The 15,141-nt window shown below is 36.7% G+C and overlaps 1 protein-coding gene and 1 long non-coding RNA gene across 5 annotated transcripts in view; both read right to left on the reverse strand.

Annotated features, from left to right (window-relative positions):
* Positions 1-8,362, reverse strand: part of LOC119232500 (uncharacterized) — a 36,590-nt gene extending 28,228 nt beyond the window's left edge. The window contains exon 1 of the long non-coding RNA XR_005122126.2: positions 8,346-8,362. This is a non-coding gene — a long non-coding RNA (uncharacterized LOC119232500). The remainder of the gene's footprint in view (positions 1-8,345) is intronic.
* A 5,684-nt stretch (positions 8,363-14,046) lies between these two features.
* CCDC171 (coiled-coil domain containing 171) overlaps positions 14,047-15,141 on the reverse strand; it is a 255,246-nt gene continuing 254,151 nt past the window's right edge. For all 4 annotated transcript variants that reach the window (XM_037495466.2, XM_037495468.2, XM_037495465.2 and 1 more), the window contains one exon: positions 14,047-14,451. In XM_037495466.2, the coding sequence (XP_037351363.1) occupies positions 14,224-14,451 (228 nt within the window). In that variant the 3' untranslated portion in view covers positions 14,047-14,223. The remainder of the gene's footprint in view (positions 14,452-15,141) is intronic.

Genomic DNA, 15,141 nt, shown 5'->3' on the forward strand with positions numbered 1-15,141 from the left:
ATAAGTGAGGCTACAGTGAATCTCTTTGTATTTATTTTTCTGGGAATTGATGGTCCGTGTCTTTGTCTACTTTTTACTGGAGTGTTTATCTTTTCCATATTGATTTTTAAGAGTTCTTTAAATGCTAAGGAAATTAGCTCATTTTCTGACATGTATTATAAATATTTTTCTCTAGTTTGTTGTTTATCTTTTGACATTACTGTGATATGATTTTGTCTATAAAATGGGGTTTAATAAAATGTAATAAAATGTAAACTTTGTTTAATAAAATGTAAACTTTGTACATAGTCAAATATAATGTACTTTCTGTTATGGAGTTGAGATTTGGAGTTTTGCCGAGAATGGTCTTCTCTACACCAATATTTTGGAAAAACAAATTATGCATATTTATAGTGCATTTATAGGTTTCATTGTAAGTACGTAAATTAAAATTTTTAATTTAAAAAAACCTGATTTTTTCTGGACTTCATTTCAGCATAAGCAATCTATTTTATTTTTCCCCAATGCTACCTGTAATACTAATGCTATGAATTAACCAATCTATCTTTCTGTGATTTAAAACACCACCTTTACCACATTCTAGTCTAGAATCCCATAGGATTTCTGTATCACTATGCTCCTCATTCCCTTAGGATCCTTACAGAGCCTGTTAATCAGCCATATGTGAAAAACCAAATGACATAAACAACAGAATAGAAACATTTGCCTACAAGTACATCAATAAGAAAGTTCTTCAAGGTCCTTTTACAGAGTGTTGTGTCTAAAGGTGAATAAGATCTTCAGTGGGTACCAGGTAAGCAAGCAAGAAGGCACAGATTGGGGCAATCTGGGTTCCTGTTGCCCTCTTAATGTGAAATCCTTCCCATTAGAGTTCCTGGATTTTACAAAAGCGTGGTGGTTTTTAATGAGTGCATAACTCCAGGAAAGCTTTACACTTCAAAGCCTGTTGCTATTACAGCCGCTGCATTAGTAAAGTAAGTAGGGGATCAGTTGCACACAAGAACTTTGAGTGTCTTATGGCATCCCTCTGCAGCAAGACAGCCTCTCTGAAGGTGATTGCAGACGGACATGGCCCTGCATCTTTGAAGTCTACTCAATGCGGAATCAATTCAGGAACTCACAGACACTAGTTATCAGCTTGTGTTTATTCACATTTCAGAGAAGGGTTTAATTAATGTAATACATATTGGTCAATTCTTTGCTTTTAAACTTTACCTTTGGCCCATCAGCAGATCAATATGTATTTTAATCTTCTTCTGTTTTAGAACTGGTTTGGAGACTCACAGCAGAGGCCCAGATTTCACAATCATTAATTGCTATTATCAGTCTCTTTCATTTACTAAGCATCAGCAGTTTCTTAAAATTCTGCTTTCATTCCTCTACTCAGTTATCCCTTCTTGTTCATCACTTGGTTCTGTAGTGTCTTTCAACCAAATGCAGCTTTTACAACTAGCTAATAATGGGGGGAGGGAGGAAGGATGCCCTGAAATCCTCCGTTGATGAACTAGTCTGTATGTCTGTGTAACGGACATACAGCAACAGCTACACATAAAACTCAAGGAGTCTGGCCACCTCCCAGGCTCCAGGTGGGTCTGCCAAAGAGTGAAGGACTCATATTCTTTTTCTCTTTCCTTTAAGTAAGCAATCAATTGTCATCTTTGGATGATAGGTAATGTCACAGTTTAACTTCTTTCTTTCATCCTAAACTGTTAATATTTTCCAGTTTATCAAAGGCTGGAGAGTCGGGAGAATCTACCATTCCCTCACTGCCTAATATGGGCAAGTGACTTAATCTCTGTGGGTCTAAATAGTCTCACCTGTAAAATGGAATAACAATAGGGCATTTTTTGAAATTATGAGATAACGGGAGTGATATATTTCATACCAAGCTCAGCTACTGGGACTCCCAAATGAGGGACCGTCCCTGTTAACAGTGCTGGGACCATTTGTGCCTTACGCACTAAATAAAGGGTAGTAATTGAATGGAAGGGAGTAATCTGATAAAATGGTCATCTGTGTGGCCACCTGCAAATTCTACCCTTACTTACAACTTAGGAAGGAAAGGAGTTTCTATGAACAGTTGAAAAAGAACAGTTTTTTCACCTCATGAATTGCATTATTTGAAGCAAAACTATTTCCATTTGTCATATATGGCACCTCCTTTGTGCTGTTCTTTGTATACACAATGCAGTGCTGTTCTTTATTTTTATAGACTATTCTAAAGAGAAAATGATACATGATCATTGTAGAAAATTTAGAAAGATTCAAAACAAGATAAAAAATACAAATTTTTCACAATTCTACTTAGGGAAGTACTGTGGTGAGCTTTCTTTCAAATCTGTACCAATGCAGGTATCACATTATATATACATTTTATATACATATAGAAATAAATCAAAATCATTTTGCATGTAGAAGAATTGATAGTTACTTAAAAATAGGTTTGGCTCTGAAATGTAAATCCATTTGTTCAAAAGTGCATAGTGACTTTAAACTTAGCACATTTGTTGATGTTGGGTAAAACTGACTCCTTTTACTCTGTTGTGTGGCTTAGTTCACATCTATCAAAATCTGTGAGTGGAAAGTCTATACAAAGAGCAATTTCTATATATAGTTTTGTGGGGCCTCCCCGGTGGCGCAGCGGTTGAGCGCTGGGTTGCGAAACTGCCCGCGGCCTCTGCGGCGCTGGTTCCATCCCCGGCTGCTCCCCGGCCATCCGGAGGAGGGTCCCACATGGTGCGCAGACCTCTCCTGCCGCCCACTGCTCCCCTCAGCAGTGTACTTCGGTCCTTCTGCCTGCTCTGCTCCCCGCTCTGGCTCTGGTGAATTCTCTCACCCTCCCGCGCTTCTGACTGTACCCAGTGCATGTACAAACAAACAAACAAATAAATAAATAAAAATACATGCCTCTTTAAAAAAAATAAAAATAAAAAAAAAATATATATATAGTTTTGTGTCTTATCTTTTTGTTCAAACATCAGACCATGAAGACTTTGCAAGGTCATTAAGTGTTCTAAGGAAACTGTGATTCTCAATATTGCATAACAGACCATCATCTGAATACAAAAATCTATATGATAAACTCTTATCTTGCTTTCACAAATAACCTAGCTATGAAGATCACACAGAGAAATCTTAGCGTGTATCTTTGAATATTTCCTTACAAAAGAGTCTTAGAATTTAGATGAAAGGAAATAAACTTATATATTATGAAGGCTCGTAATTATATGGCCAAGTGTTTTCTGAATGATTGTATTTACATGCTACCCACAGCGGCTTATTACTGACACAGAATTATCATTTAAAAATTCTGATTAAATTAGATAGGAATTCCATCCCATCCATCCTGGTATAATTTCTGAGGGGTGGAGAAAGCACAAGGGACTATGATGATGGTACACTGGTGAATTGGTGGTGGGAATTCCACAGGGACTACATCTGAGAGGAGAAAGCATACATTGTACAAAAATGAAGAACGATGTAAAATATATATAAAATAAATAAAAATTCTGATTAGACAGGAATTCCAACCCATCCATTCTGGTATCATTTCTGAGCACCAGTGTGTAAACTTTCCCGGGTCTAATCAGGGCTCCAAATTATCCACAGTAGCTCATATGTGCCCCAGGACCGATGTATTTATGGGCATTGCCTTCTTTCTTCTCCCACTGCCCATCTGGATTCTTCTGTTCCAAAGCCATACTGACCAACTTTGCTTGATGTGAGACTACACTGCAATCTCTTCTGACACAGATGAACAGATTCCCCAGGTGTCTACTCTGCAGCAGATTGGAAGGAATGTATTCTGCCTCAATGATTCTAGATGGGAAGATGGTTGATGAGCAGTGTTTGGTCTCCCTACTTCCAATTTTCTCCTTATCTTTCAGTTGGAAGTAAAGCTGGCACAGAAAGCTTAGTTTTCAAAGACAGATACATACTCACCCCCCACCCACACACACATTTTAGTTCTCATCTCACTACCTGGGGTGAATAAACTCAATTAAAGTGATTATTATAGACTGCTCTCATCTCAGGCAGCCACATTCATCTCAATGAGCAGATTATTATAATTCCTTACACAATTACCTGGTATCAGTCAAAGAGATTTCCCAGGCAGTATTCAACACAATGGTTTAACCAGGAACAACTGCTTGTGGGACTTTGGGAGCAAAACTGAGGATGCCTTTAAAATGTACTAAGCACCTACTAGTTTTTCTAGATATTCTTTACATGCATCAGAGATTCACACACACTCAATCAAAAACTTATTACAAAATCCATAATCCAAACTATGGTAAATATAGGAAACACTGCATATTACCAGTTTCAAAACATCATCTTATCTTTCATTTAGAAGTAAAGGAGGGGGGGAGTCTGGTAAATAAGGTTCAAATTGTAACATGTCATATTTGAAGAAAAAAGACAGATATAACTAGGAAATAAAGATAAAAGGAAAAGAGAAATGGACTCCCACTTACTTGGCAAAGAGGGTGTTCCAAGTGCTCTGTGGCTGAATGCACCAAGGGACAGAGAAATGAGGAAAAGAGAGAAGACTTGAAGGTATGACCTCAGAAAGTTTTCTTGTTTAAGGAAAAGTCATATACGATGCTGGAAAGAATCTAGCACAGAAGTCAAGGATAGCCAGGACCATGTATTTTTTGTGGAAGTTAGAATAGGAGCTTTGAGACCACAGCAAGTCCACATTGAAGTATTGCACAAGGCTTCAGGGGGTAAAACTGACAGAAGCAGGTGAGATGAAAGGATAGGAGGTGGCATTCAAGAAAGTGGAAGCCAATGTGTCTTGGGTAACTTTTCTCAGGATACCCATTATTTCCTCCTCACCCCCATACCACTATCTTGTAGAATCTACCATGTCCTCCTCAGCTTCTTCCCATTGCCTCCACTGACCATTGATAACTGACCATTCGCTCTCTCTCTCTGGTCAAGATTTCTACAAAGAAGTGGGCCATGAAACAAGGGTCTCAAGTTGAGCTCTTAGTTTCTTAAACTGATAGGTTATGTGAGCCAGAGTTATGGTAGCCATGCCTGGGCCTTGTAGAAATGGAGCCAAGAAAATCAGTCGGCAGAGGAACAGGATGGGAAGCAGAAGCAGAGAGAGCAACAGAGAGAACAAGTAGCTCAAGAAACAAAAACAAAAACAAAAAAAAAAGGCTGAGTTGTGAGAAAGGTTCTTCACTTCCTCTGGAGGCTGGACTCTCTGCCCTGGGGTTCCATGAATCATCCACTTTCCTTCAGTATGTTCCACTTTCCTTCCAACATACTGAGTGGGATTTGGTGCCTCATAATCAAATTACCCCTATCAGAGACAGGGACTTGTCTGTGCCATTTAGCTGTGTGCAAAAGACTCTCTCACATAATGCTCACAAGAGCTCAGCAAAAAAAGGTGTCATTATCTCCGTGTTCTCTGAAAGGAATCTTAAGTTCATGAGGTTAAATAATGTGCCTAAGGTCACACAGCTGCTATGTGAATTTGATTCTAAATTCTCACACCGCTCTGAGGCCATAAACACCATATAAGCTCAATTACTGCTGATTGATAAGAAGTCCTCAGAAGTGCATAAAGGCTATATCTGTGCTATAATCTCTTCCTTTATATTAAGTTGTAAACAGAACACCTTAATTTGCATTACTCATCCATCAACATTCAGTGTGCTCCATTAGGGAGGATGTGTGTCAGAGAGAACCAAAAGCTTCGCAAAAGAAGTTTGCATTCTCCTGGTTCATGAAATAAACTACAACTACAATATGAACTTTATCAGACATTGTTAGAGACTTGAACAGAAGTAGAAGCCTTTTCAGTTATTAAAAGAATTGAAAGCTTTTTATTGTGCATGAAAAAGACAAACTCCTCCCTTTCAAATTATTCCACTTTATAGTACAATTCCTTTGGCTGGGAAGAGAACTTCAGACACTTTTTCAAATAACCCCAACCATTTAATCTGTACCTTTAGGAAGTCATGCTGAGAGTATATGGAAAAGAGGCAGACGGAGTCAGAAAAGCGGGGTGGGGAAGGGGGGAATATAGAGAAGAAAAGGTAAGACATTGCTTCTGAAGTAGTAAGAATCTCCCATTTTTTTTTGGCCTACTTTAAAATGGACTGAGTATTTCTAGCCACAAAGAACACCTAACACTGTTTAGCTGCAATGTAAAAATCCTCTACTTGTCTACTCCAGACAGACCTTTCTATCTACTTGTCATCCCCAGCAGACATAAATCAGAACTGCTTACATTAATTACACATTTTCACTAGAAGTTAGACGGCTGTCCTAGCTCAAGCTACTTTAACAAAATACTGTAACTGGGTAGCTTGAACAATATTTATTTTCCATAGTCCTGGAGGGTGTGAAGACTAAGTAGGGTGCTAATTAATTCAGTTCCCAGTGAGGCCTCTCTACCTGGCTTAGAGGTGGCCAGGAGGCTGGCCTCTTTGTCCTTACATCATGGAGAGATAGCACTCTTTCCTCACCCCAGTCCCTATCCCTCTCTGCCCCTCCTCATAAATTCACCAATTCTTTCTTAAGAGCCCCATTCTCACGAACTCATTTAACCCTCATTACCTCCGAAAGACCCTATTCTCCCAACACCATAACACTAGGGACTGGGACTTCAACATATGAATTTCTAGAGGACATAATTCAGTCTGTAACAGATAACTTGAAGAAGTTATTGAAAGAAAAAAAAAAAAACCCTATGTGAGCAACATCGCAGAATATCAACCATAATATTATAACAGATACAAATGTCTTCCTAAGCAGAATGATAAATCTTGGACAGATGATGAACACCTTCTATAATTTGGAAAGGTTGAAAAAAAAAATCTTCAGAGATAGTTTTAGGCCCTAAGAGATGGCTTTTAAGAAAACTGTTTTAATAGGTCTTTAGTAGGCAGGAATCCAGACTGGAAAACACGGGAATGGCAGGAACAGAGGCCTTACGTGTAGGCTACAGCCTCAGAATCAGGATTCATATTTTGAGGTTGCTGAGAGAGAGCACTAAGATTGGGTACTGGACCCCCTCTCTGGACCATGTGCTAAGGAGACCACTGGAACTAAGGGAAGTTCAAGACCTTTGACTTAAATCCAGTTTAAGAGTTGTTTCTGGGCACTTTCCTATTAGAAAACTTGTCTTTAAAAAGTACACAGCAAGACAGGATTGGTTTACCCTTGTTTAGTAAGGTCTAGAATAAATTTAGATATAAAAATAAATCTAACAAAAAATAAGACATATACAGAATATATAAGGAATTCTTATAACTCAAGAATAAAAATATTAATAAATCAATTTAAAAAATTGGCAAAGGACTTGAAAAGACATTCTTCATAGAATACATACAAATAGCCAATAAGCATATACAGAGATGCTCAGTACCAATAGTCAGTGGCAGAATACAAATCCAACCCACAAGGAAATACCACTTCACACCTACTGGCATAGCTATTATCAAAAAGCTGGGCAACAATAAGTATTGGCAAGAATGTAGAGAAACTGGAAACCTTATACAGTGTTAATTAGAATTTAAAATGGTGCATTATTTTGGAAAACCATCTGAGAATTCCTCAAAAACTTAAACTTGGAATTACTGTCTGCCTCAGCAATTCTACCCCTAAGTATATACCCAACAGAAATGAAAAACTATGTTCACACAAAAACTTGGCATGAAGTTCACGGCACAATTCTTCATATTAACCCCAAAGTAAAAGAAAATCAAGCATCAACTGACTGATAAATGGATAAACAAAATGTGATATATTCTTATAATAGACTATCATCCTACATAGATAAAGAATGAAGTACAGATACATGCTACAAGATAAACAGGAACCAGATACAAAATGCAACATGTGTCCTATTTGTATAGACTATCTGGAACAGATAAGTAGAGACAGCAGATTATGGTTGCCAGGGGGTAGGGTGAATGAGGAATGGCAAGTGACTGCCAAAGGCATGGGTTTTTTTTTTCTTTAGGGTAATGAAATTATTCTTGCATTAGAAAATAGAGGTGGTGGCCCATTCTTGTAAATAACCAAAAATAACAGAATGAATTACAAACGTGGGACAGAATAAAGCTTCAATGGAAAAAAAAATGTGTGTGTGCTCTGTGGGTGAATTTTTATTTCCGTTGTCATGAACATAAAATCAATGGATGACAGTAAAGTTCAAAAGTGATTTAGTGATAAAGCAACAGTTTCTATTCTGATTAACTTGATATTCAGGCAGGACTGTGTTGAACTTCTGCAGGATTATCTCTTAGGGAGAACAGAGACTCTGCTTCCCTGCAGATTAAAGAGAATAAAAATCCTTTGTCCAAGTGCCAGACACTTACGTGCAACCTTTCAGTCCTAAGTCTCTCATGTATGCCTTCTGCAGTTGCAAAGCCTTCTCATGTATGCCTTCTGCAGTTGCAAAGCTGTTGGCAGCTTTGCTCTATCCTTCAAGGATTCTTGGATCCCAGGACACTTTGGTAAGAACACCTCTGTAAGTTATCTGAAAACACAATTTTAATTGTAACTGTGAATGTGTATTTGGCTTCATTAGAATCTCCAGTCTTTAGAATACATACTTAGAATGTTTCTTTGAGGAGAAACATTCTAAGTATATACTCTAAAGAAGAAAACTTAATAGTATCACAGGTGGTACTTCTATAACGATAAAAGCACTTACGAGTTCCTTGTCTTTAAACCTCAGGTGCTAAATAATTTCCAGAGTGCCCAAGTTCCAGAGCTTTCTGCTTTCCCTGTTTTCCAGTTTTACTCTGGAAGTGTCTTACTTTCAAACCAGAAATGAACTTTGAAAAAGTTGCAAAAAAAAAACCTACATATATGCGTGTGTGTGTGCATGTGTGTGTGCGTGTGTGTGTGTGTGTGTGTGTGCACGCGCGTGCATTTATCTATCGCTAGCTACCTATCTAGTTGATTCTGGGATGAAAAGAGAAAAAATGAGATGTCCTGTATTTACTTCCCTACATTTATTTCTGGTACAATACTATTCAATAAGGTATCCAATATGATCCCATTCATTCTGGATTGCACTTGAGATTTTTCCCTTATACAAATAATCCCAAATATACAGAGATACCTGTTGAGGAGAGGTAGCTCCCTTATATTCTTGTCACTAGTGAATATTTTTGAATATCTGATAGTTCTTCACCTGTCAGCTAGGCCATCTTCAGCTCTAAGTAAGACTTTGTATTTTCTGTAGTTTCTACACAGTACAATATTCTGGAGTCGCTCCACTGGAAGAACTCTGTCAACAATCAGCATTTCACTGGTATTAACATGCAATAAAAGACAATGAAGCATAACTCAATTAAACCACACATAGAAAACTATCTTCAGATGACATTAACTCAGTAGTTTTCTAAGCCAGCGTGGGACTTCTGCTGCATGGCTAGCAGTGAGGCCAGTGCTTTGAAAACATATGCCTAAGCATCTAACACCCCCACACAAGATGATTTAGGGGAAAGAAGAAAACTCGGTTTTGATTTATCTCCTTCCCACACTGTATCCAGATATTTTACAACTTATAGTATGCAATATCAATTAGGTCTCTCTATTGCAAAGACTAAGAACAACTTTTTCTTTTGAGATATAATGGAAATTTGATTTGCACAGACAATAGTTTGGAAGGCATTAAGAGTCAGAACTGTTTAAAAAAGTGAAACAAATGAAAAGACTATGCAGAAAATAGGTTCACACCCACAGTATGAACTCACAGGTCATCTGATTTCTGAGAATGCCAACCCACACATCACAGAAAGGAGTTTTATAATAAAATTGCCAAGGTGCAAGAGAAAAGAGGGGCCTTCTACCAATAAGTGAAGGTACGTATTTATGTCTCACTTACCTAGGAAGATTTGGAGTATTCTTCACAGGACCAGACACTTTTTGTTGCTGTTGCTGTCCTTGAAAGTATTTAACATTCTAGGTTTAAATCCTCAATACTTTAGATCTTATTATATTGAACAGTAGATCTCATTAATAGTTTGCTCTCATTGAACTAAACCTTTAGGAAAAAGCTATATGGTTTCACCAAAGTAAAAATAAAATAGATTCAAATATTAAGCAACAAATTTTTTGGAAGATTTCAGGTTTTGAGAAATTTGTTACTTCATTTGCAACAAAAGGCATAAATAAATGACCAAGGATATATGTTGAACTCATGGGTCAATAATAGTAAAGGAAAATGCTCTGGCACATTTAAGATATGATTTACAAATTCTAAATCATTATTTTAAACTGTGACTATATGGTCTCTCGGATCATTGAAGAGACATTGTGTAACATAATGATGGGTGTTGACTTCTTTGAAGGATAGTTACAAATTTTACTATAGTCATTCCTTACTAGTCATAAGGAAGAGCAGAGGTGTTTGTTTGTTTTGCCTAATCAATGGATTGGAGATCTACACCCAAACCAAAACAAACTTCTCAAAATTATTCCTCACTGGGCCTCCCTGGTGGCGTGGGTGGTTGAGTGCCGCACTATGAAGCTGCCCGCAGCTTCTGCAGGCAGGTTTGATCCCGCTGGCCGGTGAGAATCCCACATGGCATGGCAGACCTCTCCTGTCTCGCCCCGCTGCTCCCCTCAACAGTGTATTTCATCAGTCTGCCTGTTTTGTTCCCTACTCTGTCTCTGGTGAATCCTCTCAACCTCCCAGGCATCTGGTCTGTACCCAGGTTCTTGTATAAATAAAAAATCTTTGGGAAAAAAATTTTTAAAAAAATTAAAAGAAAATTATTCCTCATTGGTCAGGGTACTTAAAACATTTTTCCTCCTTTTTAAAGAGTGTGCATTATTATCCCCTTTAAAGAGAGTGAATTATTCTGGAAGGCAGGCTTGGCAAAGCAGAATTAACTTGGAATTTAGAGTTACACCTCTGGGGTCACTAGCTACTAGATTCTGTGCGTGTGATTTTTAGGTAATCAAATGCTTAACATTTTAGATTATCAAGTTTTCACCTATAAAATAACAGTGTGGAAATCAGATAGGTTTATTGTGAGAACATGAAGAGTTTTGATACAGTGAGTGGCATAGAATAGTTGTTTAATAAACATTAGTTACTTTCCACCTTTTATATTAGAAAATTTGTCTATAGAAAGTGCACAGTAAAATAGGATCAATTTGCTCTTGCTCAGTGTGGTCTAGAATGAATTCATATGTAACTGGTAAATAAAGGTGAAAATAGCAATGATTTCAGTAAACACTCAATAACAGCATATATTATAAATTGTGAAGTAAGAAGCAATGCTGCTAAATTTAATGAGTAGATTTTGGTAAATTAAAGTGACCATTCTCCCATTTAAAAGGTTAATATCTATGCCATGAAATTATCACTGAATTGGCTCTTCTCAAAATTTCCTAAACCTTTTTGTATTTGTGTTATGTCATTCCAAAAATGCTGGCAAAGCCTCAATGAGGTAAGTAGAACTTAGGTAACAGAACAATAACTTTAAGACTCCTTTTGATAGTAGTGGGTGATAAAGGTATTTTTCTAGACCACATAAGGTTAGTTTAAAAAAATCCATATAGTAAGATGTAAAGTAAAATTTCCTTTCCCTGCAAAAATATTTGAATTCATTCTCCTGAGAAATGTCTACTATATACATCATTCTTCTTAAGGAGATGAGGAAGCTGATAGAGCAACTGTCCTTACCAACACAACACAGAACTCAAATATGCAGCAATTGGTCACTAAGGTACTGAGCAGCGGTCTAGAGTCTCTCAGATCTCCATAGGACATGTCATTAAATCTTCTCCTCCTGCTGGGTCAGACTTCTGGGAAAAAAAGCATATGGTATAAAAATTACTATATTTGGTAATGAATACTAATGATTGCTCAGAATGCTCATCCTCCAGTCTCTGTGGCCTTTAGCATCCAGTTGGCTATAAATGTGACACGCTTTGATTTGAATTAGTAATCTTTTTGAATTTACAGTTCAGAATTTCCTGTATAAAATGCATCCGTAAAACCAGATACCCACATACATGAAGAGACATAAACATTTATTTTTGATGTTATCCCATTAACAGATTATAAAATTAAGGCAAGGTCAAGGTCTGTCCAAAATTTACAAAGGTGGTCGTTCTTCTTAAATTAGTAGGATCTGGAAATAGATTCAATACAAACACATACAAAAATGCAAACATAGAAGGGATACAGGATAATATTGTTTTTTATAGTGTGAGAATTGTAATCTCACTGATGTCACATTAACTAAAAAGCTGTGGTATTTCTATATGGAAAGATATCTTCACCACTGAATGGCATGGCAGAAAAAAGTATTTTGGAAAGTACAACAGTTATTCCATGATCCCTGTAAAAGCAATCAACAGCATTTTCTTGTAACAATACATTTACAAATTGAATTTCATACAGGTGATATTACATTGGGCATATTCTGCAATACTCAAAACCCATAAAGGTCAATACAAAGAATTCTAAGGAGAAAATTAAGAGAAATTTGGTTGAAGATGTAATTTTACTGTACATAAAAACCTTCTAAATATTTATATAAAGCCAACTATACTGCCTTAACACTACAAGAAATAATGTTGTGCAACATTGTGTAACAGCAACAGTGCTGTTACCTCAGATAGCATAAATCACTTGGAGAAGTTGGTTAATAACATTAATTGGTAGTGAGCAAATTTTATTTTACCAAGACCAATAACAAAAATTCTCAGAAGTTGAGTGTATTTGAATCAAATGTCACTGCATAAGATTCCATAGTATATATTATTATTTTCTTATGCATCCACATTAAAAGACTCCATAATGAAAAATAGTATAAAATATGGATTTTGTATCAAAACTCCTTGTCAACAAGTAAAGTGCTCAACAGAAGCAAATATCACTGGGGAGTTAAATGATTAATAAAAACACAAATACATATTACAGATATTCTTTTGTTCTTCACTTACCATGATGCAAACGGTGAGGGTTTAACCTTTAAGGGTTAAAGAGTTTAATCAATGTCAATGTCTGATCTTCTGCAGGCGATAGAGAACAGTCTGTCTAGCGATACCCAACAGAACATCACTTTGTCAAGCCACAAAGCGCCCAAAAGCTTGTCAAGTAAGTTACCAGAAACCTCTTTGTGGTTAGAACTCAGCTCCTTCCTGCTTGACCTATTATTTGATATTTGACCACTTGGTTGCAAGACACTTGCTCTTTCTAGCTGAAATGTCACTGGGGCATCTTGTCAGCTCCCCGACATCTCGGCCTGACATACAATTTTACTTTTGTGTGCTACAAGGCAGAAAATGCAGGGCAATGGCCTTGTTTTAAATTCTGTCAGCATCAAAGATAGGCGTCACTCTTGGGTCCTACCAACAACAAAAACAAAAAAAAGGAGTCTATTTTGAAGGTCAAAACAGCCATTACCTTGAAGTTTTTCAGCTTATACTAAATATATTACTTGCTGTACTGGTGTGGGAACTGTCCTTAAAAAGAGCCTAAACATACCACAGAAATCCTCGCAGCACAATTGCTCTACTTTCGTACCAAATGCAGACTTGATAAAAGGGTGAGTTTTCAGTGCCTACAGGGACCAGATTCAGCAGTTAACTTAACTTGTTCAAATGGGCAAGTGGTATCATGTAGCTTTACAAGGAGCAACCTGACCTTCTCACATTGACCAGGAGTGACATTATTGTGCAGGAAGAGAAGCAGTCACATCATTTCTGTTTTGCACAACCTGCTTAAAGTTTGCAACTAAATGCTTGTCTTCAGTTGAGCTGACAAGAGAGAAGAGGGGCTCAGTGAACCATGGCAGGGCTGCCATGAAATGACAGGAATCATTGGCATACATTTCAAATAGCTCTCTCAATCCTATTAAAGTATTGCAGTCCTGCTTTAAAATAGACAAGTATGAAACAACTTTGATAGATAGAGACTAAAATGGCTTATTGATTTTTTTAAGTCTGAGGGAAATTACCCAAAATGTGTCATTCTTTAACATTTAAAAATATGTTACATAAAAATGAGCAACTGTGATAATAAATAAAAGTTGAAAAAGGGGAAAAAGTTGGTTATTTCATTATTCAAGGAGAAATAGATACCTGCACACATCAAGATGTCACACAATTTTAAAAAACCCACTGCCCATTGTGCTACAAGAAAATTCGAGTGATAAAAGAATTCCCCCTTCAAGACAATTTTAATTGTACTGTTAACACTTCTTGGATTTTTATTTCACAAAGTCATAATCCAATCTGAGTTGGTCTGTTGACATTAGCAGACATAGTCACTGGAGATGAATAAGGTGATATTGGTGCATGGGGCAGAGGATTTATAAGTGTCTCCTTCAAGAAAGTGTAAGTTGTATCAAGTTCAGCTTTCAATGGCAAAAAGTCTCCAACATTAATTGTGTCAGCAGGTAGAGCAGCTCTTGACGGAATGGAGAGATTTGAATGATCTCGTGACCCTGTCTGTGATATACAAAGAAAAGATTAATAAACATAGAATCATGCAGAGTAGAGTATTAAACATTTTAATATAAAATGTGATGAGAACTGCAATTTAAATAATCTATATGATAACATTAAATTTTCTAAGTGTGAATGAATCTCTTGTATGTCATAAAGTTTTCAGTACAACAGGAGCTTGCTTAAACACTAAAACTTCATACAAAATTTTTACAAAGTTATTGAATCAATGAGTCAATATGATCAGACATTTTTTACCTCTGCTTCCATCCATTGGCAAGTAACAGAAACCAGGGTTAATGTTTTTTTCATTATGTCCTATAATAAGGGCTATGCAATATGGAAGATTAGACTATTAAGAGATGAATTATGAATATTTATGTTTTATAAATCTATCAGCCTGACTTATTAACTTGATAAGGATAGCACAAAGAAAAATAAGATTATTCGAGTGACTTCTAGAAAATAGCATTGAGATACAATAATAATGAGCCCAACTTTTTGCCTTTTAATCATCATGCTATCATCCTGTCATCCTACTGGCTTCTATTACATTTGGAAATCATGTATCAAAATAGGGGATTGCAACATGAAACCAATTGTCCCATATTTTAAAATATCACTGACATTCAAACTTTAGAAATTCACACACTTGCTGCAGTACTTGAAAACAGAATTAAAATTTTCATGAAA

Source organism: Talpa occidentalis, unplaced genomic scaffold (genome assembly GCF_014898055.3).
Source record: "Talpa occidentalis isolate TD23 unplaced genomic scaffold, MPIMG_talOcc4v2.1 talOcc4.7, whole genome shotgun sequence".
NCBI lineage: Eukaryota > Metazoa > Chordata > Mammalia > Eulipotyphla > Talpidae > Talpa > Talpa occidentalis.